The sequence below is a fragment of the Sinocyclocheilus rhinocerous genome, unplaced genomic scaffold (assembly GCF_001515625.1).
Source record: "Sinocyclocheilus rhinocerous isolate Xijiao unplaced genomic scaffold, SAMN03320098_v1.1 scaffold106, whole genome shotgun sequence".
NCBI lineage: Eukaryota > Metazoa > Chordata > Actinopteri > Cypriniformes > Cyprinidae > Sinocyclocheilus > Sinocyclocheilus rhinocerous.
In genome coordinates, this window is record NW_015633181.1 from 429710 (window position 1) to 453646 (window position 23937).

General features: G+C 36.4%; 2 protein-coding genes and 1 long non-coding RNA gene across 3 annotated transcripts; 2 read left to right on the top strand and 1 right to left on the bottom strand.

The window, feature by feature from the left end:
• Window positions 1–1081: 1081 nt before the first annotated feature.
• On the top strand, window positions 1082–5306 carry LOC107743392 (SET and MYND domain-containing protein 4). The gene is made up of 10 exons (XM_016556589.1): window positions 1082–1313; window positions 1523–1667; window positions 2496–2585; window positions 2712–3675; window positions 3774–4034; window positions 4118–4290; window positions 4369–4504; window positions 4588–4704; window positions 4889–5012; window positions 5111–5306. The coding sequence occupies exons 1-10, from the start codon at window positions 1180–1182 to the stop codon at window positions 5238–5240; spliced, it is 2274 nt and encodes a 757-aa protein (XP_016412075.1). The 5' UTR covers window positions 1082–1179; the 3' UTR covers window positions 5241–5306.
• A 7544-nt stretch (window positions 5307–12850) lies between these two features.
• Window positions 12851–19485, bottom strand: LOC107743473 (uncharacterized). Its single transcript, XR_001640405.1, has 3 exons — window positions 19395–19485; window positions 16443–16560; window positions 12851–13250 (listed from the first exon to the last, which is right to left on the bottom strand). It is a non-coding gene; the product is annotated as an uncharacterized LOC107743473 (long non-coding RNA).
• A 1512-nt stretch (window positions 19486–20997) lies between these two features.
• LOC107743472 (trophoblast glycoprotein-like) lies at window positions 20998–22193 on the top strand. Its single transcript, XM_016556694.1, has one exon. The coding sequence runs from the start codon at window positions 21030–21032 to the stop codon at window positions 21987–21989; it is 960 nt and encodes a 319-aa protein (XP_016412180.1). The 5' UTR covers window positions 20998–21029; the 3' UTR covers window positions 21990–22193.
• Window positions 22194–23937: the final 1744 nt, after the last annotated feature.

Below are 23937 nucleotides of genomic sequence, written 5' to 3' on the forward strand. Positions count from 1 at the left end.
AAAAACTTGGGGAACTTATGGTGAAAAATTATGGGAAAACTGGTGAAAATTTTTATATTATTGTATATTATATTATATATTATTGATTAGATAATATTTTATTATATTATTATTATAAATATTTAAATGTTAGTAACAAAGGAAAATACTTTGAGAAACTGCAATAAATTTCGTTTCATCATAAAAATGCTGCAAACTTTAAGCTTGCTGTAAGCTTTTGATAGATTTTTACTTTTCTCTTCAGTTCTCCCAAATGTTTTGCTTTATTGACCACCGACCAATGCAACCAAAATTAATAGTGAAACACAAAATAGCTTTTTTTCAGGAGACAGATGTGCTCTATTGATCTTCATGACACACACACACACACAGATATATACAGTGGGTACGGAACATAAGCCTATCTTCTGATAATGGTGCCAAAGATACCATCAAGCTCAGTCAGAGCTGTATGACGTTTTGTTGAGATGAAAAAAAGAAAGTGGCATAATCTTTCTGAACTCTCTCTAGGCCTGTATAGTAAGAAATAGATAAATAAATAAGAAGTGACCACAGATGAAGGAAGCAGTAGTGTTTTTTCGCTCTCTCTCTTTCCTCTTTCTTATTTCTCACAACAAACCAAACAACAGACAAATTAGCCTTGCAAATCCTATAAATCCTTATGAAGGAGATTCAGACTTTTAATACAAATTCCTGGGACATTGAATAAACACTATTTATAATAATGTCATGGAGAAAATCTAATTTTCAGTGGAGAATATTCATTAGACCTAATCTGAAAGCGTTGTCTCTATTGACATAACTGACTCTCTAAACAGACCCTATTTCCCACTGGAGATACAATAGCTAATGAAGTCTCTAGAGAGCTTGACCAACAGAAGAGATATTAATAGAACAAAATTATTATTATTATTATTATTATTATTGATGAAAATACATCTGAATTAATTGTGTTAAATAAATATATAAATACGTCCAGCTTCAGGGCTTTGGAGTAAAAAAAAAAGTTAAGAATAGGCCTATCATAAATATATGCGTTAAGTACGAGTACAGGGCCTGTATTTTGAAGATTGATAAAAGTTTCAACAGGAAGTCACTTTACTGCAGCGAAATCAAGAGTGTTTGAACAGTTTCGTGCCTTTTAATTGTAGGGTAATAGATTACTGACAGGATTTTTGAATGGATCTGCCCTGTCCAGAGTGGGTTCGGCATGTCGAGCAGAAATGGACGGAACTGAAAACTGAAGGAACTGAGCGCTTCTGCTGTCTGATAGATATAGATGCCATATTCAACAGCGGGCTGTCATTAATACGGTCAGCACAGTGGAGCTGATCATAAATTAACTTGAATTTTGTTACATAAAGTGATTAATACTAAAGTACCTTTTTTACGTTATTGCTGCACTAGTTGTTATTTTAGTTATTCAATTAGAGTGCCAACAATCTACAAATATTTAAATATTTACTATACGTTTCTAAATAAAAATAATCTACCTACCTTTTGTCATTTGTCCATATTTCAGCCCAGAAGACCTCAACGCTTTTTCTAGAGTTTCTGAGAAGTACTGCGTAAAAAAGTCTCCCGAGAGGGCATCTGAATTTAGACAGCAGGGAAACCTCAGCTTCAAAGTGAAGGATTATACAACAGCAGCATTGTTTTATTCCAAGGTAAGGAAAAGACGCGACCTAAACACCTGCTTCGTATAGTAATACTTAAGTAAAGGTAGCGTGTTAACTTTTTTCGTCTTATTTTGGTGTGGTTAAAACATTTTCCCTTATTGCTGCTTAACATGTATAACCCGCGTTAATTTCCACGAAAAGTTTCGACTTTGTTGCACCATACCGGTCCATTGCTCTATTTCTGCAAGTAGCCAAACATAGCGTCTGTGGCTCAACCAATGACGTGAGTTTGGGGAGGGGTTATGTTCTTTTCTGACCAATGACAGATAGAGGAAGCAGTGCGAACTTAGGAAACCAGTTTGGTAACAGACTTTTTTTTTTCAGACTATTATATATAAAACAAGTTTGGAATTTGTATCTGAAGTCTCCCTTGTTCATTCTTACAATGCAAATGTACTAAGCATGTAAACAGTTATTTATTTAAAATCAGGATTTTCCCCCCAGCTTATTAAAAGTGTGAGTGATTTACATTGACTTTCATTGCTTTGGCAAACAGATCAGCATACGGACCTCAAAATATGGACGCGTGTTATAAATGTCAAAGTTCATATCCTGAAATCTGAATATATAAGGTTCCTGCTTTGTAATGAATGTATTAGAAACATGGGAGGAACCGAATCTACCCAATCCATCTTTTGGAATCTGTTGTGGAGGAACAATGACATATTGTGAATATGTGAAGCTAGTCATTGTGGTTCAACGTTTTATGCTGGTTTGAGCTCAGTGTTTGCATTACACTGATAATGGTTTGGATTTCAAATGGCAGATGGTACTGTGACCATAATATATTCATACTCTCTCTGTTTGATGTTTCAGGGTGTTTGCCATGCTGACAAGAATACAGAAGAGCTATCACTGTGCTATGCTAACCGTTCTGCTGCCCTCTTTTACCATGGCCTCTACAGAGTAAGAGTCTGTCTTATGCATCACAAAATATGATTTTTTTAGCCATTCAGATAAGAACATACCACCTTGTTTAATGCACAGCTGACACATCTATATGAGTTTAAGTGATTATCTCCTTTTTTCCAGGAATGTCTTGAGGACATCCGGCGCTCTTTGGAGGCTGGTTACCCAAGCCATCTGCAGGACAAACTGAGAGCTAGACAGACCGCATCCCTGAGCCAGCTTAAAAAACCTGAAAAATCCAACCAGCCAACCACAAATCATCCAACACCACCATGCCAGAAAAGCAGAAACACTAGGACTTGTATTTCACCTGGTGTGTCTGTTTACTTTAGCCCCGAGAAAGGTCGGCACATATTAGCCACGGAAAATAAGACAGCTGGTGAGGTCGTTCTGGAGGACGAGGCTTTCTGTTGCGTACTTATACCAGGAAACAAACTCAATACAGTGACCAATAAGGCAGGAAAGACGTTTAATACTGAAAACCGACACTGTCACCACTGCCTGAGCCAATCACTGAGCTTTGTGCCATGTCCAAACTGCAGTTACGTTCGGTACTGTGAAGAGAGCTGTCAAAAAGACGCTTGGGAGCGCTGGCACCAATGGGAATGCCCAATTGGAGCAGATTTGTTGGCTATTGGGGTTTTAGGACATCTTGCACTAAGAGTGGCCCTGAAAGCTGGACAAAACGAGGTCAAAAGGGTGAAAAAAAGCGCTTCAGAAGAAGACCATGTGACATGTAGCTCTTATAAAAGTGATTTGCCAGTCAAGTTGAGTCTTGGAGATCCCTGTGGAGAAATTTCAGACCATACAGACTGTTATCATGGCAACTCGTACATGGGCATCTACAGCCTTTTACCACATGTGGCACAACACTCACCCAGCTCACGCTTCTTATTAGCGATTACCATGGCAATGCTTTATAGGAGACTGCAAGGTGGACCCCCACCGGACATGTGGGCATCTTGCGAGAACAAAGGATTTAGTGGAACCTGGGAGCCTGAGATGAGCATGTTGGGAGCCACAGCTCTGAGACACATGATGCAGCTCAGGTGTAACGCTCAAGCAGTCACTGCTGTTATGGTCAAAGGTTTGACAGAACTCATGCTTAAACACAAACTGCAATTTAATACATTTGATTGTTGAATTTTCATGATTGTTGATAATTTTTTTTCTCAATTCTTACAGAAGAAAGTGGCATGGCTGTTCAGTCCAGTTGTGAAATCCGCATTGCCACAGCAATTTTTCCTGTTCTCAGCCTGCTTAACCACTCCTGCAGTCCAAACACAAACATCTCCTTCACCACAGGCTTTCAAACTGACCCGCTCTATCAGTTCGTTTGTTCTGAAAGTCACGTTGACCATCCCAAGACCTCTCGCAGTGGTATGACAGTCACTGTACGTGCTTCAAAAGATCTTACTCCAGGACAGGAGATTCTGCACTGTTATGGTATTACGTGATCTTGGGAATTCAGTTTTTGTTTGGTTGGGGGTTCATCCGGAAACAGCTGTCTTAAATGTCATTCTTCACAGGTCCTCACTGTAGCAGAATGGAGGTGAAGGAGCGTCAGCGCCTCCTGCTGGAGCAGTACTATTTCCACTGTAACTGTCAAGCCTGTCAAAGAGACCTATCAGAAGAAAGCCAGAAAGCAACAGAAAATGCAGCACCAGGGCTGAAGTGTGTAAAATGTGGAAAGCCTCTTCGGGTAAACATTTGCAGAAAAGCACAACTGATCATTTAGATGGTTCATTGTGTGTATCTTAATGTATGCTGTACGTTTCAGTCCCATATGGATAGGTACAAGTGCTCTTGGCCGTCCTGTGGTCATCAGATCACCAGTGCTGATGTGCAGAACAAACTAAAGGGTTTACAGTGTCTATTGAATGAAGCATTTCATCTCATGGAACAAGACAGATTAGGTACAGTCTCAATATGAATCACAATCTATTTTGTGTATTTGCTAAATATCCATAAGTATACATAATGTTTACATGTTTTGCAGACGAGGCCCTAAAAATCCTAAAATCAGCTTCTTCTCAGGCAAACAGCATCTTAACAGAGATTCACCCTCTCCAAGGAGAGCTAGCAGATGCAACCGCTCGTGTGTACGCCACCACAGGTGAGAATAACAGCCTGATATGTCAACTGTCACATGAAAAATGTGTAAATTGTATCTTTATGACAATGTAAGATATGTAAATGTTGTATAGCAGTGCTACATTGCCTTTTGAATAATTAAGTAAGTAACATTTAAATTCATACAAGGAAAATGTATAGTATGATTATTATTATTTTTCTAACAGGTGAATGGAGTCTGGCTGCATCCAATCTTAAGCGTAGCATTGTTGCCATTCAGGTCCAATTCGGAGAGGACAGCATTGAGCTGGGACGACAGCTTTTTAAACTAGCACAGCTACATTTCAACGGGTAAGAGCTCAATGTGTCAAACTCTATCTGATGAGACTTCCTATACTTTATGATCAAAAACAGTCTCCTCACCTCATCATCACTTTTTCCTTTGACAGCGGAGACTGTGGTGCGGCTCTCTCTGTGATTCCCAGGGCCCATAAGCTCCTCTCTCTCCACTGTGGACCTCACTGTGAAGAACTACAGGAACTGTGTGAAATGGAGCGGTGTCTGCAAGGACTGCTGTGAAATAACATCTAAAACTGAATGATATTTTCAGCAAACACGTGATACTTTTAAAGCCTGTTTTTCAGATGTGCAACAGTATTAAAAGTTATGAATCAACAATGTGATGTGCTAGTTTATTGAAGTTCTTGATGCCCCAGCTATTACTGCTTACTTCTTTACATGTAATATTTTATAAGAAAATAAAAACTAATTTCTGGGTGTAAAAATGTATAATAATAAATTATATGATTTAAATATTTACATAATTTTAATATATTTTATATATATTCTTTTATATATATCTTTTTTTTATGATATTAAAATATTAAATAATAACTGTAAAATGTATACATCTAAAAGTAGAAAAGTAAAACTATAAATGTCAATATAAAATTAATTAAAAAATGGTGTTGGCCCCAGTGAAAATATCAGCAGGGCAAAATCAATATTGGCAAAAATCTTTCATGTGAAGCACAAATGATGCAGGGCACATTTTAGCATGAAAGTTTTATTCTTGGGTTTGGAGGTTGTTCAAACCACCATTTAAGTATGAGCAACAGTAATAGTAGCTTGCAAACACCATTATTATTTTAAGCCTGATTTCAGGACCTTTCATACCTCTAGATGGCGGTCTTTAACAACAGTGAGGGAATACATCCATGCAAATGAGACATAAAGTGCATGACACAACTTTGTGTCAAAAAGACCTAATGCATCACTTTTAGGCTATGATTGTACTCCATATTCCAGTTTAGCCTGTTATTTGGCATTATTCAATTCTACTTGTAATTCATACTGTACCATTACGTCATAATATCCCTCAAGAAACACTAAAAAGAAAAAGTTAAATCCTGTGCTCTTGCATATTTAATGTGCTTCAGTCCATAAACAACAGAAGGAGAGCCTCTTAAAACATTTAGTTCATCATATTGCTGTCAGCCTATTCAGTGGGATCCCTTGAAGTCAGATGTGTTAGAAGAAAATGTATCACCAAACTCCCCTTCACATTTAAGAACAATGGTTGTGAATGAGATATTAGACTAAAAGATTAATCTTCGCCCACTTTCACTCATCTCTGTACGTTGGTTCAATAATAATCCAGAAAAGGCCAATGATGCCACTGACATTTTATGTTGCTAATGGACTCTCACACAATTAGAGTGTAGCCCATGGGACGATCTTTGTGCCCGCAAGAAATTAAACCAACTTCTCTGTACTTCTTCAAAAAGAATAACAACTGGTAAAGGGGAACACAAGCTAGTGGATTTAGCCATTTCATCACTCTTGCAACCACCAGCCTGTGAGGTTTTTGGATATGCTGTTTATTCCAGTGGATGGTTTGAGCCTCTGTCAAGGTTCTTGCCATCGGTAAATCTGCAGGGGATAATGTGATTACATATCTCAGGAGAGCAGGCACTATGTGTGTGTTTGTGTGACCTCATGTTGACGTTCAGGGCCGTTCAGACTCACAACAGTAAGATAATCAGCATGGCTGGGTATGTGACCTCCATGTAAGAAATAACTTTTTATGCTTAAGGGCATGTGCATGATATTTTTATGGAATGAGATTAACATTTAATAATTTGTGAGATTAATCATAAGCTTAAAGGGCTTATTAGAAGTGGCTTATCAGTACATTACATAAGAATCAAATACTGCTGCGATACATGGGGATATATATATATATATATATTGTACATCATGTTTATGGGTCATTGACATCGGTGTGCCATCATACTCTTTTTTTCGGATCTATTAATTTAATATTTAAAAATGCAGTTTATACAGACAATGACTTGAATATACTTCTTCTATAATGAATTAATTCAAATCAGATATTAATTTTCATAATTGCTGATGAATAAGCAGACAGACAGAATTGTGATTCCATACAGTAACCAAAATATGGGTTATAATTATTAATGCATTACTATTAATTTAATATTTAAAATTGCAGCTTGTGCAGACAATGACTTAAATACACTTTTTCTATGATAAATTATTGATTAATTAATTCATTCATTTTGATATCTTTGTGAGGCTTTAAAGGGGTCATATGATGCGATTTCAAGTTTTCCTTTCTCTTTGGAGTGTTACAAGCTGATTGTGCATTGTCAATGTGATAACAGTCCTGAGATAAAGAAAAGACCTCATTAAAGGGGTCCAAAATGTCTTGAGAAAAATTATTTTAGCATTATTATTTATTTTAAAAATAGTTTTATTAATAAGTGGAATTAACATTTTAAAAAAAGCAATATGTCCATTTTAGTAAAGGTCTCAAAATTATTGAAACATCATGATTCTAATCAGCCAATGATTATTAATTGTATTAATTTTTTGGTACAGGAATGTAGGTATAGGATTGAGTGCCGTCCTCTGCTTACATCATTCTGCCTCATTAACTCAAGCATTAGTTCGGCATTCTGGAAAGATAATGCTTGTTGTGTTCCCATTCTGTGAAGATACACTCATTTGTCTTGTGACATGTTTTGTCTAAATGTATACATAGCATTTGGCATTACAGGGTATGTTCGGTTGGCCCAGGTTATCTGCAGCTTAAAATTAAAGACTTTTTAAGACCTTTTTAAGACCTGCACAAATAAAATTAATACCATATGAGTGGGGTAGGACAATGTCTATGGCAACATATTAAACTGTAAATTGATTGTAAAAAAGCATGATTTACAGTTCAAATACAGGTTTTCACAAAAACTATTTTTTTAATAAAATAATAAACGTTACATTTTAGCCTTTAAACTAATTTTAAGAAAAGGGATGAGTCAATAGTATCAATTACATTGATTTAAACAATTATTATCAATCCATTATTATATTAATTTAATAACATATAAATATATTTTAGTGTCTTAATTGTTTAGACTTTTATAATGCATTAGCATTAGCTTATTGTCGATCCACCGGCTCACGTTTACAACTGCGTGTTTGCCGCGTAAAAATATGGCTCGATTTTCGCATTGGTCTGAACCCATAAAAAAAACAGCAGACTGGCTTTTTGAATAATGCAAATTCATCCTCTGCCAGCAGGAGGCGCTTTTGGAACGGCAGAAATACAGCAGTTTCCCTGGTAACGGCAGTATGCAAAGCAGCGCAGCACCTGACTTTGAAAAGTGCAGCGCTCATGTTTAATCAATGAAATCATAGCTTTTTTAAGTTTAAAGATCACATTAAGCCATATCACAATTCTGGTCTTTCTGTCCCCAAATTTAAGACCTCTTGAAATCATAATTAAGACCCGTGGAAACCCTGTGACCTGAGCAGATTAACACATGCATCTCCCACTCTTTTGATTGCAGTGCAGGGGCTTCTGTAGCAGCAGAAATGCCCACCTCACTTTATATCAGATGGGTTTATCCGTCTCCTCAGGCATTTGTATTTATCCTGACACTGTCTACATGGATTAAAGCCCAACTGAGCAATGCAGAGTGTGTCCCAGTATTCAATGCTTACTGCGCAAGTCAACAAAATAATCATCTACAGCAGCCTCAAACGTATTTGGACACCCAAGCCACACTGACATTTCATTGCATTAGATGGCAAAATATAAAACTAATTGGGAATAAATGATGCTAGATGCTTTTCTCAAAACTAAAATTCACTTTCTAAACCATTTTTGCAATGATAATTTAATAATAATATTAATTGATTTTTAGGAGGAATTTCCAGAATGGATTTAAACATGGTAATGTGTTAAACAGATCTGAATTCTAAACTTAGCTATTGGATTGCTTTCAGTCTCAAATGCCTCTTGGAGGGCATTTCGACTTAGTCTTCTATTTATCGGATAGCTATCTGATCAGTAAAAATGCATGAAGTAATAAAGCATATATACTACTTAGTTTAACAACCACAAAGTGTCCAAATATTATTTTTATTTTTTATTTTCTGAATTTTGAATTATATATATATATATATATATAGTATACAATTAAAAACTATTTGATCTATTTATGAAATATTTTGGTTGAAATGTATATTTCTTGAAAAAGCCTGTTGGTTTGATATTTTATTGTCTAATGGATTAAAATTTCAAACATTTTAAGAGTGCTTAAGTGTTCAAATACTTTTCGGGGCCATTGTATGGCCATAGATGCTTCTGTTGATAATGGAAAGCCATCTATCATGTCTCTTATAGATCACTGGTACATCCTGCTGTGTGTCTGGCCTGTGTTCGTGCATGTGAGCACATCACAGCCAGCGGAGTCATTTGGTCAGTTTTCCACAGCTGGTTTCCACCACGTAATTCCATCAGGTAACCAGACCTGATTATGTGAACTGTCTGCATGCAGGTTTTATGATATACAGACTCACGAAAGAGTCGATCTCATTGGCTGAGAGGAACCTCTCGTTCTGACCGACAGCGGAGATGTGGGAGAGATGTCAGATTTATGTGTGTAAGAGTGTGTGTTTTGCTGATGTCAGTGTCTCAAACTGTCAGCGGAGCTGCCGGGGAGATGAGTGAGCTGTCCCACCAAGCACAACGCTCGGCTGTCAATCAAACACAGCAATTTATAAGCCAAGGTCATGACAGGCAGGCAGCGAGAGTGAGAGAGGCAGTCAAAGAGCTATCGCCATCCCAACGTACTTTTATAGGAAAACTGACTTAAGGGAACAGGATCAAACTATTAAGATGTTTGCAAATGGCTAACAGAACCATGATAAATCATGTACAGAATATAACCGGCAGAAGCTGAAAATTCTGTCAACATTTACTCACCTTCATGTTGTTACAAAAGCTGCATGATGTTCTATGGTGCTTTTTTGTCATTTTTTTTGTTTGACAGTCCTAGTTCCCGTTCATTGTCATTATATGGAAAGGAATGTCCAGTGTTCCGTCTTTTGTGTTGCACTGAGGGGAAAAAAATCATATATGGAACCATGTGTGTAAGTAAATGAAAACAGAACTCATTTGGGGGGTGAACTGTTACTTCAAGCAGGTTTCCATTTATTCTGAATTAACAGATATCGAATAACAGGCTGTATATAATACAATCAATAACCATGATCATAATGCATCAGCTAAGGTTTCTGTATCCGGCCATAACGCCTTGGTCATTTGAAACATAGACATATCTGTTGACATCCATCACTGCAACTGAGCGGAAGAAAGATTAATATTTGCTGATATGAGCAGACAGAGAAGAATAAGATTACATAACAACAATATACAGTAGACTAGTGTGTGTGTATACACTGTCGGTCAAAAGTTTGGAATAATTAGGATTTTTTTAATGTTGTTGAAAGTAGTCGTTTATGCTCACCAAGGCTGCGTTTATTTGATTAAAAATACAGTAAAAAAAAAAAAAAAAAAAGTAATATTGTGAAATAATGTTACAAATTTGAAAAAACTGTTCATATGTTTTAAAATGCAATTTATTCCTGTGATGCAAAGCTGAATTTTCTGCATCACTACTCAGACACTCAGTGTCACATGATCCTTCAGAAAACATTCTAATATGCTGCTCAAGAAATATTTCTTATTATCTTATATCTTGAATACAGTTGAGGCTTAATATTTTTGTGGAAAACGTGATACACTACCATTCAAAAGTAAGACTAATAATAAATTAATACTTTTATGTGCAATAAATTGATCAAAAGTGACAATAAAGGCATTTATATTGTAACAAAAGATTATTTCAAAAAATAATCTGCTGATAATGATCTGAAAATGAATCTGAAAATAATGATGCTGTTATTTTGAATTTTCAATATATCAACCAATCCTAAAAAGTATCATGATTTCCATAAAATATTAAGCTGCAAAAAACGTTTTCAACATTGATAATAAGAACCATTATTGATCATTTAGTACCAGTAATAATTTAGAGGAAAATCAGCATATTAGAATGATTTCTGAAGGATCATGTGACAATGAAGACTGGAGTAATGATGCTGAAAATTCAGCTTTGCATCACATAAATTACATTTTAAAATAAAATAGAAACTAGTTCTTTTCAGTTGTTATAACAATTTACAATATTACTGTTTTTACTTAAAGCTGAATTTTCTGCATCACTACTCAGACACTCAGTGTCACATGATCCTTCAGAAAACATTCTAATATGCTGCTCAAGAAATATTTCTTATTATCTTATATCTTGAATACAGTTGAGGCTTAATATTTTTGTGGAAAACGTGATACACTACCATTCAAAAGTAAGACTAATAATAAATTAATACTTTTATGTGCAATAAATTGATCAAAAGTGACAATAAAGGCATTTATATTGTAACAAAAGATTATTTCAAAAAATAATCTGCTGATAATGATCTGAAAATGAATCTGAAAATAATGATGCTGTTATTTTGAATTTTCAATATATCAACCAATCCTAAAAAGTATCATGATTTCCATAAAATATTAAGCTGCAAAAAACGTTTTCAACATTGATAATAAGAACCATTATTGATCATTTAGCATATCAGCATATTAGAATGATTTCTGAAGGATCATGTGACACTGAAGACTGGAGTAATGATGCTGAAAATTCAGCTTTGCATCACATAAATTACATTTTAAAATAAAATAGAAACTAGTTCTTTTCAGTTGTTATAACAATTTACAATATTACTGTTTTTACTTAATAAATGCCAATTATAATTATTTAAAAAGCAGTAATAGGATATCATGACATGCAGAGGTGCTAAATATTAACACATTGTTCATTACACTTTCTTTGACCTTATTTTTCATCTTTTTTTAGCAAGCTCAGTGACACATAATGGCTGATAAAGCAGTTTTAATCTCCTCTCCATGTGCATAATAAAGTCTTCATTACTCTCCTCATTAGTCATTATTTTAATGTATGAGCCAAACTCACTAATTGAAGGGTCTCAGGGCCATTAAACTTTAATCAAGCTACATTTTTCCAGCAAAATGGGAGGGTGTTGGCTTGAGCAGAGACAGATTTGATAAGGTTTCAGTGTTGTTTAATAAGCTCTATCTATCTATCTATCTATCTATCCTCCTTAAAAAAACAATGAGATGCTGCTCATATTTATTTGTCCAGATTAAATGCAATGCTCTCCAGCTCTATATAGCACATTGAGTTATATTAACCAACTCCGTGGGCAAGAGACCAGGTCAGCAGAAAAGAATGAAAGAGAGAATTCGAGAGGGGAAACTGAGTCAAGTTTATTTGAAAGGTGATGTAATTTCAGCTGCAGTTTTCTAAAATTGGAAGTTGAGGAAGGACAAAGCAAATCCTCAGAATACCATGTACAGTCATCAGATCTCCTCTAACAGAAACGCAGGCAACATAAAGTTCGTACATAACGTTTCACCTTTATTCAGGGTTCTCAGACGCAGAGGTCATTATAGTTGGTAAATTTATAAAATAGGATTTTTGAGTTTCATTTGCTCCAATGGGAAAAGAAAAATACGTGGTTGCATTTCTGACTTCACAAAAGAGGTAAAAAATGTCAAAACATTTATTCCGTTCATTTAAAAAGAGAAAGATGTCAAATTTGCAGTCACTCCCTCAGCCGTGGTATTATAAACACTCAAGCAGTAGCATTAACTAGTTTGCTGTAATTTAATGGCAAGCTGATACAACACAAAGTAGTGTTATGAACATTACATTTTTGAAAAATGAAAATACAAAAAATGTTGCTTGATTGATGTTAATAACCGTGGAAACACGTCATCAAAGTCTGTGAAAAGGGTCCATTGTTTTAAACAATCTGGCCAATTTCGTTATATATTTCAGTTACTTGTCCTCAAGAGATCATCATATTTTGATTACAATCACTTTTTCAAATACTTCCTGTGCACAGTTAACGTTGGTGTAAATAATGTCTCTTCTCTTAATCTCTTTCCTGTTGAACAGATGTCTTTTCATTCAGCGGTAGTCCCTGAAGCTCTCTGTGATGGAGGAGGACACTTCTCTGAGCAAACACGAGTTCTACACAGCCACACCATAAATAATTGAATTTGTGCGCAGGCACTGCCCAGGCCACACATCAGTCCCACCAAGGTCACTCCCAGCTGTGGAAAGCAAGCTCCACTGTCTTCAGCATCCAGGGAAAAAACTATGAGAAACGCAACATTTTTGATTTTAGCCCTTTTCCTATCCTGTTTTCTAGATGAAATGTAAAAAAAATTATAATAATTTGGCTCTCACGCTCACAATACAGTACTTGCATTAATGCAAATAATTCTAAACACAATCAACCATTGGAATGACACAAAATATGCAGTTGTTTGGTACTTTTTACATTTTTGGGGGATTAAATAGGGTGACATGTTATAAATGTTCATATAATATTTGCGGAACGCAATTTAGTACTTGTTTCTTAGTAATTTTAGGGTGCTGATTCCAAAAATAGTGCCTGTTTTGCTCTAGCATGTCACACTTTCTCACAAAATATGAAGCATTTCATGGAATGTTTGCTTTCGACAACCAATTGTATGGTGAAGAAGTCTTGTATTATCCCTTAGTAACCAGAAGAAGAAAAAAAAACTGGCAAAAGACATGATTCCTATCTTCCCCTGAGCCAGGTTATTATAATTGAACATATTTATGCACTCCTTTGCAAACTAAGTTAAATTATAAATTTTGAATACTACTGGGGTTTTTTTGTTTGTTTTTTTATTAAAGCCGATACCCTGTATATCATTTGAACAAATTTCATTCTTATTTTGGGAAAAAATTGTATATGATGAAAAGTTTTTATTAATAGGTTTTAATCTCGAGCTCAAATTAGCTCATATTAGGCCCTTGTTGCAAAATAGCAAAATAATAGTAATAATAATAATAATAATAATAATAAATCTAGATGTGTGTGTGTGTGTGTGTGTGTGTGTGTGTGTGTGTGTGAGAAATACATTTACAAGAGGTGTGGCATGTGTGCAAATTTGTGCATGATGGTGGTACCAGAAATCTGTAATTAAGCTAATGCCAAATGTGTCATTTATATTGTGTAACTGAATTTAGTTTGATAAAACCACTTGATGAAATCCATTTTCTAGAGGGAAGTAAATGCACATCAGTTCTGCTGCTTTTTCTATCTTGTTCATCAGCTGAGCTTTGAACAGAAGCATCAGGGCTAGTGGACGCTGTTGCCCTAAAGGTGTCGACGTGCATTTAGAAGCCATTTATGTCAGAGGCTGAATGAGATGCATTATAAGATGGTCATGTTGGAACACGCAGCCAGATGATACGGAGCCATGCTGCCCGTCTGGACGCGGCTTGCTCCGTTACAACTGTGGATGACTAATTAATGCCTCTTTGACAGGTGACACCATTTTATAAGTATCTGTTACTCTCCGGCGCATAGGCTGGTATAATGCATCCAGATTGACCAAGCAAAGATGGAATCCACCTCCATTATTAATTCACGTGGCTCAGGAGTAGTGTTTAAGTAGTGTGTCTCTCTGCACTCCTGCAGTGTTCCACTGGCCCCGGGACCACGCTTCAAAGACCCGGCTTGATTACAGCCTCAGGGGCCTTCGCCTCGCTGTAGATGGGTGGAGAAGAGGAACGGAGAAGGAATCTTTTTTAATTTTTATTACTTGGAAAGTGATTAGGAGGGTTTTTAGTCCGTCTTGGGGACGGGAGATACATGACACCTATGAATGATGAGATTGATCGGTGCGATGATTGATTTTCCTTCATAAAATCCGTAAAATTTGGAAGACTGTGTGTCTAATTCTCATTTCCGTTAATAGGGACGCTTGATCTATAAGATTCGATGACCTTGAGGGTGAAGCAAAAGGACGTGTGATTCCCACCGAGTGTGAGATATAAATGACCTTGTTGCCTTTTGATTGATGAGAAGCGTGTACCTGCATTGGTGATTTATCAGGGCAGAGCCGTTTGTCACACAGACAGCTGATTTAGGTTTACGTGGTGGTGCGTGATGAATGAAAAACCTCCTGATGAAGGTATAGCCTTGCGTGTGTGCCAGAATAGCATTCCATGGGGCAGAGTCCTTCAACTCCTTACCCTTTGCTTAGAGGCAGCTCTGAAGGGCTCAAGCAATGGGAGGGGCAGAATGAACAGCATTTACCCACAAATCCTTGCCTTTTGGGACATAAGCGGTCTCCTGATGTGAAGCCAATGGGAGCGCACTGTAAACGCATGAGCTTTAATCTCCACTGACACATCGCTTCTGTAGGTCACTTTCATCGCTGATACTTTCTGCATGTAAACTTTTCATGGCCGCTGTAAGCCTCCAGAGACATTTCTAGAAACTGGTTGACAGATTCGTGACAAGTCTTATAAGTAAGCTGGAAACGTACCAAGCATAAAAAACCTGTCAAAATATAAACCTGCACAGCACATAGTAATGAAAAGGGAAAGGGATTTCACTGCATATATCTTTTTTGGTATGGTGACAGTCCTTCAGGTGAAGTGAAAATGTTCAAATATCCAACAGGAAAAATTAAATTCTGATATATTAATAGTATTTTATGGTATGTCATTCTGGTATAAATGCATATATTGCTGAAATATAAAGTTGTAGACATCAATAATGTATTGATATAAATAAAAAAAAATATGCTGCAAATAATTTTCATATAATAATTTTACATTTATGCTACACACACACATTAGTACAGACAGACAAATAGATTTAAAAAAAAAATCTAGTTGCTGCTTTTACTTTAAGAAACACAAGTTCCCTCACTCACACAGACATGTCACATTATGTTTTTAATCTCTGTGGTTTTATTTGTCTGAAAAGTGCATGCTTGACTTGTTAAGGTTTGTCATTACTCAGTGTGCCTGGTTTAATTCAGCCAGAGGAGAAATTCAACAATAAGCAGTTAAAGGAAGGGTACTCACCCATCACAGCTCATTTACATAAGTACACAGAAAGTGTTTTTTTTGTTTTGTTTTTTTTAACAAAGCTACTGATTTGTTTTCCTACTCTCTGCATGTGTTCAGAATGTATGAGCGTCTCATAGTCAGCAGTTTTATATGCTTATATAATATGGATCTGAATGAACATGTCAGGCTTGTACGTCTGTTGACACGTGTCCTTGTTTTAAGTATCTAGGCATTTGCAGTGCGAGACCACAAAGTGATGTATGTACATATCATTTTTAAATTCTGCTGACAGTATGTCAGATGCACATATCTACAAATTACTAGCGGATGACACCCTTGTTTACATCAAGCCTGCGGGTCAATGTGACAGCTGTAATGTTATAATCCATTAATAAAAGGTTTCTTATCTGTGTTTTGGCAATCGCACAGTGTAGACACAGCCTGATGGCAGACGTTCTGGTTGAGTACAGGTGCTTGCCATCTTACAGGTCTTCGCAGATGTCCCCGTGTGACTTCCTCTTTCTCTGCCCGCCAAGAGGAAGCACCTTGAGTTAATGAGAAAAAACCCTCTGTTAATGCTTATCAGAGCAAGCAGAAGAGCCATCCAACCATAATCACCTCCTCCAGGCTCCACCATCCACCCACAAATCCTTTTGTCTGGGTCACGGGTGAAAAACAAAACACACTTTGGCGTGATCATCGGAGGAAAACTGATGTTTGCAGTTGGACACCAACACCACACACTGGCAACAAAACCTGCAGGCATTGCAATTACAAAGCAGCCCTTTAGAAGTCTCTCAAAAAGGTGACGTTAAGAGATATACTTAAGTGAATCTTTCAGTACTGCAAAACAGAACGGGGTCAATCTTACTTTCTAAAAGAAAAAAAGTACCTATATTTATTTTTGCATGCATCTCAGCAAACCCGGCAGGAAAAATGGAAGCCTATTTCCACCACAGAATTTTTAAAAAATTGCAACTTTTTAATCTCACAGTTTAGACTTTTCTTCTCAGAATTGCCCATTTATATCTCACAATTCTGAGTTTAAATCTAGCAATTTGCAATCTTTTTATTTGAGCTATATACCAACTTGATATCACAGGAAAATGCAACTATTTTATGATGTGGTGAATTTGTATAACGTGAATATGAAAACGTACAATTAAAAAAAAAAAAAAAAGAATGAAGTTCCACACTATGTGTTGCATGAGAGACGTTTGATAATGCACTGCTTTGGTTAAGTGCTCTTATCTGACAATTTACTCTCTGGGGTCACTCTGGGGTGGATGTTGGAAATTTGCGGAAATGTGTGGTCAGGTTTAATGCAGACATTTTGTGGAGAGATCAGGTTGATCTGAAGTGAGCAGAATGGAAAATGAGCTGTCAGAGGAGCTCACCCAAACAGAGCACACTGTTACCACTGATCCAGCAAGCAGAAAGCCGGTCAGACGCTGCCAATACACACACTTTAAAGTGACGGGCATAGAACAAACACATGGCTGAGTGACGCTGAACTAATGCTCTTTACAAACAATGCACATGTGGTGCAAACTCACGCAGACACACACAAACAATTACACAAAACTAATGTGCATTTCAAATGCTTAAATGTAAATCTGAGGAAAACAAGTCCAGTTCACAAATTGGATTTTTTGCATTAAGGTAATGAGAACTTTGTTGGAAATGTGTGAAAACGTTTTTGTAATGTCTCCCATGCTCACCAAAGCTGCATTTATTTAATAAAACAATACTGTGTAAACAGTAATGTTGTGAAATATTATTATAATTTAAAAGAACTGTTTTCTATATAATATACTTTACAATTTAATTTATTCCCGTGTTGGCAAAGCTGAATTTTCAGCAGCCATTACTCCAGTCTTCAGTGTCACATGATCCTTCAGAAATAATTTTAATATACTGATTTGGTGCTTAATTTTAATAATTATTATTGGTGCTCAATTATTAATATTTTTTTTCAATATTAATCTTTTTTTTTTTTTTGCTGTGTAATACTTTTATGAAATGTGATACATTTCTTTCAGGATTCTGATTAATAAAAAGTTTACAAGAACAGCATTTATTTGAATCTTTATTTAATCTTTTTTGTTTGATATTTTGCAACATTATAAATATCTTTACTGTCACTTTTGATCAATGTAATATGTCCTTGCTGAATAAAAGTATTTATTTTCTTATTTATCCCCAAACTTTTGAATGGTAATGTATCACATTTTCCAAAAAAATATTATACAGCAAAAACTATTCTGAATATTGATTAGAAATGTTTCTTGAGCATCAAATCAGCATATAACAATTATTTCTGAAGGATCATGTGACACTGAAGACTGGAGTAATGGCTGAAGAATGGAGTAATGCTGAAAATTCAGCTTTGCAAACACAGGAAAAAAATATTTAAAAATATATTAAAAGTTTATTATATATATATATATATATAAAAATTAAATAAATATAAATTAAATGTATTTGAATATATAATTCAAAATTCACACATTTATTCACAGCTGTAAAGCATCTGTCTCTCTTACTTTCTGGCTAGGAACCTGCTGAGTGACAGACATTGTGACACTTTGCCAACTGTGGTACTCCAGACGGGCAGCCTCAAGGATAAAGTAATATACCTGGCCAAGTTGCCCATTTGGAACATGATAGCTCATATCTGTTGCACACCTCAAACCGGCTTATAGGCTGACAAGTACAATTAGGCCACTTTGTCAGGTACCCACAGAATAAAATAATCATGGTGCATCACTCGATAACAGCCATCACTTAGGTTATAGCCCTTCTGATGCATGCATTTTTGATGATTACGATGCTGCTTCTCAGTCTAGTGTTGATAAACATTGGGCTAAAATCGAAAGCAGAAGGTTAGATTTTAAAGTAAAGTGATCAGTAATACATTTCGTGTGGCTAAAGGGTGGAGGATGGCTAACTGTAACGAAATCCCACAAAATTGAATTATCTCCAAGCGTTAAAAGCTACATGCACCACTTGACTGGAGAAAATGACTGAATGCTGAGTGCTCTCGTTTGAACTCGAGTAACCTTTGGTGGAAAAGTGACTTTTCTTGTGATCACAATCCTGCTGCAGGAGCCAGAAGCTTCAACTTTGTCACCAAAATGAATCCTCCATTTATGTCTCTTAGCATGTGAGAGTTTATAGAGCTTATTACCAGTGTCTATTTGTCTGATTGCACCAGTACAATTATCGTGTCATATCCAACACAGTGCCTGGAGATTTTCTCTTTGCTATTAAACAATAATCCACAGCAGCGGAAACTGTTCTCCAAAAATACTGTTCAGGCCAGGGACCAGTTTTAGGACAGACAGCAAAAATTCCAATGGGTTTAAAAATGCTTTACCTGCCAACAGATTGTACACCACAGACAGATAGGATGGAGTAACATTAGACCCTGTAGACAGCTGGCGTTCACAATATAGATTAGATTGCAGGGGCCACACCATGAACAGATACAGCAAATCAAAGATGGCATCAGAGAGCATACATGCGGAATTATCTTTTGGATATACAAAACTACAAAGAATTGATATTGTGCTTCGGTGTTAAATATTTAATAGGTGAAAAAATTGTTAGCCCTACATTATCAAACTCATAGTCCATATAGTAACTGTGCACACAGGCTAGTTCATGAGCATGTATAAGTAAACTGTGAGCAGGGTTAAGCCATCCATGTGCAGGGATTAGTAAACTGTTTTTATGAATTAATAGTCTTAAGGATTGGTCACAGATGTTAAGCATAAAAAAAAAAAATTCAATAATGCAACAACTTCATTATTCACTGAGCACTTACAGTATATTACAATGGACAGACAAGAGGATTTAAAAGCAGAAATGTGAAGCTTGTATTTTTGTTTTGTACTTTCATTAATTTTTCAGTTTGTTATTTTAGATGTTATGTTCTCTGAATCCTCTTTCTAGGTGGAATCATTCTTATGCAAGTACTGTGATTAGAGTTAGCTCAAAGTCAGCAGTGCTTCTAATTGTGTCCAGTCCCGACTCACCCTTCCATGTAGTATATCTACACTGCAAAAACTAGTAACCTGCAGTTGTTACTTTAAAGAGCCATTTCTATATGTGTGTATGAAGTTTTAATCCATTTTGTTTACTTGTGTATTGTTCTGGATGTATAATTATTTTATCTATTTTTGTAACACTGTGATGTTGTTATTATTATTATAGGGATGTGTCTTATTCTATCCATCCCTAATAGGGTCTATTAGAATTGGTGTGTCACATATCAGTGCACTGAAAATAGCAGTCCCAAAACCTGGTATACTGTCTTTCTACATACACAAACATACATTGTGCACATTAATATAGTACTTAAACAATATCAGACAACAATATTAGTTATACATTTCAATACAAATGTTTCAATAATTGAGTACAATTAAATGCGGATACTTACACTTTCTGACAAATATTTTTTGTTGGATACTTTGGCTTAATTGAGTAAAATTATGTTTTTACCCCGCTTATGTTATGATTGCTATTTTTACACCCCTGCTGAAGAGTCTTGTAGGCAGCATGCTTTATTTTCCCACAGAGCATGTAGCTGTCCCGTTTAAAAGTTTCTAAAATGCTTTGGTCAGGTTCATTCAGTGTCCACTCGGTCTTAACTGCAAAACTACACGGCTCTGTGTATCTCTCAAGGAGGGAAGTGGGCGAGGTTTTGCTCACCTCAGGGATGCTGCTAGACAGCACTTGATCGCATTTTAGTGTAGGCGTCGTCAGGGGAGCTCCAGAAAGAGAACATGCTGCCGGACTGAACACTCACTCTCTGGCCACACGGACCGCTTTCCTCGATGGCTGAAACGGTTTCTCCGAAGCGAAGTGAATCCGAACTATGAAGAGAACATATGCTGCAATTAAACCTTTGGAATAACATTCGCTTCAGTTTAAAATGGAAATTAACAGAAACCCACTTCGTGTTTTAGCTCACACTTTAAAACGATATCATTTTAGCGTGGGGCTGATGTGTTTGTTTGTTTTGTCCGCTGAAGCTCATAAATGTCACGATACCTACATGCGTTATGACGGATTGGTGAGTTGTGAAGAGATCATACTACCTCTCGAAGTGCCCAGAAGCATCCAAAACTTAACTTTACACAGATACAATATCTCAGTTTTAACCGAGAGAGCGTTTTCAGCCAATGGGACCGAAATGGACTTGCGCGCGCTGTCACTGCAGGACAACAACATACAGGTGATCGAAAGTTGTGCGTTTTGTGGACTCCCCCGACTTCTTTCCTTAGATTTGAGTCACAACCGTTTAATGGTTGTGCCCCCTGGAACTTTTTATGGCTTGGAACAGCTACGTAATCTTAACCTCAGTAACACCTTAATGACTTCGGGCGCGAGCCAATTACCACTCGCGCTGTCCACGGATAATTTGTGCGATCTTCAGAGATTGGACCTATCTGGAAACCGTTTGGAGGTAATTCCTCTTTCTGGGTTTGGCAACCTCAATTTAACCACATTAATACTGACAAATAATTCCATTGCGACCTTGGATAGTCACAATTTAGCGAAATTAAACGAGTTCAAGGAAATACGTATTTACTTATCACAGAACCCGTTCGATTGTAAATGTGACAAACTGAAGGAGTTTTATGATTGGCTGAAGAATAGCTCCCAATGCGCAGACTCCAATAGCCTGAAATGCGCGCAACCCGAAAAGAAGAAGAACACGCACGTGATGGATCTAGAAAAGAGGGACATGGAGTGCCAAAACTTGGATGCCCGTTCTTATGTGCTTCTCGGCATTGTGTTGGCCCTCATTGGAGTTGTGTTCCTCATGGTGTTGTACTTGAACAGAAGAGGCATCAAGAGGTGGCTTAATAACATTAGAGAGGCCTGCCGGGATCAAATGGAGGTGTATCATTACAGATATGAACAGGACTCCGATCCCAGGCTAGCAAATGTTGCAGTTTAAGCGGAATCTTCTGACCTCATCTTCTTGAATTATTTGATGAAATGCTATGACAACGAAACTGGAGTTTTGTGGTTTTTAAGTCCATGTATGTTAGCTTTAGGACAAGCACACTCTTAAAAGTTAACAAAATTAACTTTCAGCAGATAAACACTTTTTCAATAAACTTTTAAGGTTTGGGAAAATGGATATGGAATTTCAGTAACTCATCTTGCACTCATGGGTGTATCATTTTTTTTTGTCCAATATCTTTCTAGGTGGAATCATTCTTATGCAAGTACTGTGATTAGAGTTAGCTCAAAGTCAGCAGTGCTTCTAATTGTGTCCAGTCCCGACTCACCCTTCCATGTAGTATATCTACACTGCAAAAACTAGTAACCTGCAGTTGTTACTTTAAAGAGCCATTTCTATATGATTTAACCCACATAAAGTAGTTTTGGTGGAATAAATGAATGTATTTAGGTTGTTTCAGCAAATAATATTTTTGACTTGAATAAAACTAGTTAATTAACATGTTACCATTTTTTTCTCAGTGTACGTAGAATGAAAAATATAAAATTAATTAAGTGTGTGTATATATATAAATGTTGGAATGGGAATGCCCCTCCCACCTGTCTGGGACCAGCAATCAAGAAGGCTGTGTTTTTGCTACAAGCCATTGAGATGAATGGGAATGCTAACAGGTAGCTTTCTCCAGGTATTACAGATCTCATTGCAAGCAATAGAAAGTAACAAATCATGTTTCACGACTGTGACGTAAATGGAAGACTATTGACTATTTTTCAAAAGATCCTTAGCCAAAAATTTGTGTTTCAATAGGAAAAATTGTCAATACAGTAAAGACAACAGGGCTCATTAAGCGATTTCATCGCTTTAGCTGTTCATTTGTATTAGATGCTATGGAATGAAGGCAGTTTAACTGTATACATTTAACAGTTTCAAAAAATAATACTAATACATAAATAACAATTCCAAATAATTTATGAAAGTGCAGGATATATGTAACACTCCTTAATGCTTTCCTCAGTGCATTAACTTATTGCATCAAACAGTCCAGTTATAAAAACCTGGGTAAATGTAAGTAAAAATATACAATAACTTCCCTTATAAAGCTGAAAAAATGGGCATTAATGTATTTAATGAAATGGGTAAAGGACTTTCGTGACATAATTTGAGAATGTTTAATTGCATTAGGGTGAATGTGAAAAAAGCATTACATGCACTACCTGGAGGACTGCTTGAATTTTGTTTTCTTACCCTATAACCCTGTATACAGTGCCAAGACACTCTTGGTCTAGAGTGAGACACAATAAGCCCCCCCCCCAAAAAAAATGTGCAATTCTAACCTTCATCATCTCTTAGCATATTTTGTCATTTAAAAAATATTTATTTTAATTAAAAAGAAGAGCACTATTTTAAGAAAAACATTAAATTACTTTATTTTTTCTCAAAATATCGCAAAACTAGTGGTGCTGATGCTGGCCAAGAAAGCTGCAGGTGTCCATATGTGCTGATAGCTTCAGTTCAGGCCTTAGATGAAAGAAGGAAAGAATACCTTCTGCCTCAGCATCTTTCATCTGTTATATTCAGCTCCTTACAAAGAAGACGAATCCTCTTTCCCACTCAGATTTTTTCTATTTCTCACATGTGAACATATTAATCATACATGACCTACTCCAGACCCCAGTCTCATAGCGTCTCAGCAGAGTTAGTCACTCTCCGTGTGTAAAGAATTAGGCCTCTGACTCAGAGTCCATTGGCCCTGTAAGCCTGAGTGAAATTCAAAATGACTTTGTCCAATTCACTGCCTTTCTAAAATTGAGGAAATGGTCAAATATTTATGCCGGCCGCAGCAAAAAAGAAAAAGAGCAAGGGATAAAGAATGAAACCCATCGAAATAGGCTATTTTCTCTCATAATGGCCAGCCATAGTCTTTATAGCCATAGTGCTC

Coding starts and splice junctions, on each gene's coding strand:
- LOC107743392 (XM_016556589.1), top strand. CDS start 1,180: ATGGATCTGCCCTGTCCAGAGTGGGTTCGGCATGTCGAGCAGAAATGG. Junction 4,705..4,888: donor TCGTGTGTACGCCACCACAG/GTGAGAATAACA, acceptor TTTTTCTAACAG/GTGAATGGAGTCTGGCTGCA. Junction 5,013..5,110: donor GCACAGCTACATTTCAACGG/GTAAGAGCTCAA, acceptor TTCCTTTGACAG/CGGAGACTGTGGTGCGGCTC.
- LOC107743472 (XM_016556694.1), top strand. CDS start 21,030: ATGTGTTTGTTTGTTTTGTCCGCTGAAGCTCATAAATGTCACGATACC.